Source organism: Myotis davidii, unplaced genomic scaffold (assembly GCF_000327345.1).
Source record: "Myotis davidii unplaced genomic scaffold, ASM32734v1 scaffold211, whole genome shotgun sequence".
NCBI lineage: Eukaryota > Metazoa > Chordata > Mammalia > Chiroptera > Vespertilionidae > Myotis > Myotis davidii.
The window spans coordinates 1,230,735-1,233,673 of NW_006282523.1; the positions used below are offsets into that span (position 1 = coordinate 1,230,735).

At 65.4% G+C, this 2,939-nt stretch overlaps 1 protein-coding gene across 1 annotated transcript in view; it reads right to left on the reverse strand.

Annotated features, from left to right (window-relative positions):
- Positions 1–2,672: 2,672 nt before the first annotated feature.
- Positions 2,673–2,939, reverse strand: part of MYADML2 (myeloid-associated differentiation marker-like 2) — a 1,464-nt gene continuing 1,197 nt past the window's right edge. The window contains 1 exon segment of the mRNA XM_006779653.2: positions 2,673–2,711. Coding sequence (XP_006779716.1) covers positions 2,673–2,711 — 39 coding nt within the window.

A 2,939-nucleotide genomic window follows, 5' to 3' on the forward strand; every position in this document is an offset into this window, starting at 1 on the left:
GTCCCCACCGCGGGGGGCGCTGGCCGTGATCCCAGACCTGCTGCTAGCTGGGCCACCGTGTGGAGGAGCCGGCGGAGCAGAGCTTTGCTGGGGGCTCGGGGCTCGGGCGAGGCGTATGTGTGAGAACGCTTTGCCGAAGGGAAACATTTAACACGGATCGCTAGTGTGACTGTCTCTGGCCGCTTTCAAGTTCTGTGTGTGCTTCTGTTTCCAGTTTGTTTGGTTTTTCCCCAATTGTACCAGGAGGCCGCTCAGGCGCCCCGGGGAGTCTAGGTCCTGTCCCCCGAGACCTTGCTCCTTCCACCCGGAGCTTCTCCCCGCCAGTCTCTCTGGGCCAGGCCCCCTCTGAGAGCTGCATGACCCTCGGTCATAGGCCTGTTGCCATGTCCACCTACCCGACAGGCAGCTTCGGCAGGTGGCAAACAGAGGAAGGTGACCCCAGCGCCCCCCAGCTTCATGGAGCACCCCAATCTCTCCTGACATCTTGTCTGCAGGGCCCCTGGAAGGCATTGGCCCTGGGTCTTAGGGAGCACATGGCCGCAGCGCCCCCACCCCCACCAGGACGGCTCAGGGCTCATCTGAGCTGAGTCTGAGTCGGCGTGGGAAAGCCGGGGGGTCCCAGGCAGCAGCAGGATTCAGGCCAAGGAGGAAGGGATCCTTGTGGACAGCTTGCTGCCCACAGGAGAAGGGGTGAGCCGCCCTGTTTGATCAGTTCTGCAAATTAAATGACAAGTTGTCCCAGAACCTATTCTCAGAATCCCTCCGGCGCTGGTGCCCAGGGGCGGGCCGGGCCTTTTCTTTGACACCGCGACCAGAGCCCTGTGGGGCGGGGGATCGGGTGCCAGGCCCGTCGGGGCCACTAGTCCTCCCCTCCCAGGAAGGGGCTGCTTGGGGAAGCGGCCCAGACACCGGCCCAGCCCTCCTGACCGTCCGTCACCAGGGAATGGAACCCTCTTCTTTAAAAAGTAGTTTTTCTTTCTTTTAAAAAAAATGTTTTTATTGCTTTTTAGAGAGAGAGAGGGAGGGAGAGAGAGAAACATTGATGAGAGAGACACATCATCCATTGGCTGCCTCCTGCACGCCCCCTACTGGGGGTCGAACCTGCAACCGTGGCATCTGCCCTGGCCTGAATCCAACCAGGGACTTCTTGCTTCATAGGTGGACGCTCGCCCGCTGAGCACACCAGCTGGACACAAAGTGCTGTTTTCCAAGTAATAACGGCAAGTAACTCCCTGGAGCCGAGGTAGTCCTCCGGTCCAGGGGCAGTGTTGGCAGGAGCACCCCCTCTGTCCCCCCATCGGACCTGCAACAGTTGGGGGCGGCACTGGGGCCGCGGCCTCTGGACGGTGCCCCCGGACGGTGCGGGGACTGGGAAGCTGGTGGCAGAGAACGCGTTCCGGAAGCTTGGCTGGAAAAGGAAGGACTACTGTGGTCCCGGCCTCCCTGTGAGCTGGGAGAGGTGTGGCCCGTAGGCTCCTGTCAGCTGGAAATGTCCCCCCAACCCCAGCCCTCCCTCAGCCGGCGGGGCCCTCAGGACACCCCAGGACACGGGCTGCTGCCCTCTTCGGGGATCTGCTGTGGAGCCTGCCCCACTGCCCCCTGGGTAAAGGGCCCCTCGAGTGCCCTCCCCACAGCGGGGCCCATTGTCTCCCACTCCGCTGGGTGCCTGCATCTGAAACCTGCTTGGGTCCCACCACCCACAGTGGGCAGCACCCCTCTGTCCCCCGCTGGGGCCCCGGCACCCCTGCTGGGGTGTGGGTGACGGGCAGTGCTGAGTGCCGCAGGGGGTCAGCACTGAGCTTGGTGTCATCCCATCTCCCCCCCCAGCCCCCCACGCTGGCTCTCACCAAGGGAGAGGACCGAGGCTGCTCTCACCCCGGTACCCTGGGCCCCCGGCCGCCTCCTCCCCTGCCAGGCAGGGTCAGGCTCCTCTCCGCTGAGGAGGGGGTGAGGGGGGCCCAGGAGGTGCAGACTGCTGGCCAGAGCCGGGTGCAGGTCCGCACTGGCCTTTATTTCCTGCCCAGGACCCTGGGCCAGAGGCCGGACTGAGGGGCCCTGTGCTGGGGCGGGCCCCGGCCGGGCTCTCAATGGAGGAAGCTGGCTGGACGACGGCCCCAGTGGGCCCTGGTGGTCAGTGGCCAGGCGAACGGACACTTGAGCAGATGGAGGTCGTGGGCCGTGAGCACCAGGGAGGCGCTGGGCCCGCTCCGTGTCCCATGGCTGCCCTGGGCCAGCCTCCCCTGGGCCACAGCAGGTCCTGGTGGGGCCGGTGGCGGGCCGGCCTGGTGGGAACCAGCTTCTCCTCGTCTGGCCCGGCCACTCCACCGTCCTGGCTCCGTTCTCCTCTCTGTGGCCAGTGGAGGCCGGTGGGTGAGCTGGGGTCATGGTTCCGGCTCCTTCCCCTTGAGCTGCACGGGCCTGGCTGCCTGCTCAGGAGCTGCCCCCTGAAGGCAGGAGGCCAGCCCCCAGGCCCTGCCCCGGCCCAGCTCTGTCCACACGCCCGGCTCCTTTCCAGCCCCTCCCCACAGCCCTGGGGATTGTCTCTGTTCAGCTTCACTTAGGTTCCACCTGAATGTGGGCTCCCAACCGCAATGGGCACGGGGCTGCCCAAACCCTCCCCCAGGGAACCCATGTGCAGAGAGAGTCCAGCAGGCCTGCCTCCCGAGCTCCCCCTAAGCGACAGGGACCATCCCCGAGCCGGAGGCCAGGCCCTGGAGAGACAGAGAGAGACAGAGACAGGGAGAGACAGAGACAGAGAGGGAGAGAGACAGGGAGAGAGACAGAGAGGGAGAGAGAGATAGAGACAAGGAGAGAAACAGGGAGGGGCTGGAGTGCCTGGTGGAAGTCCTCTGGGGTCCTGCTCAGGCCCCCGCTCCCCGTCCCCCCTGCCCCCCAAAGCTGCCTTCGCTGCCAGGAGTCCTCTGAGTGGCTGAGCGGGG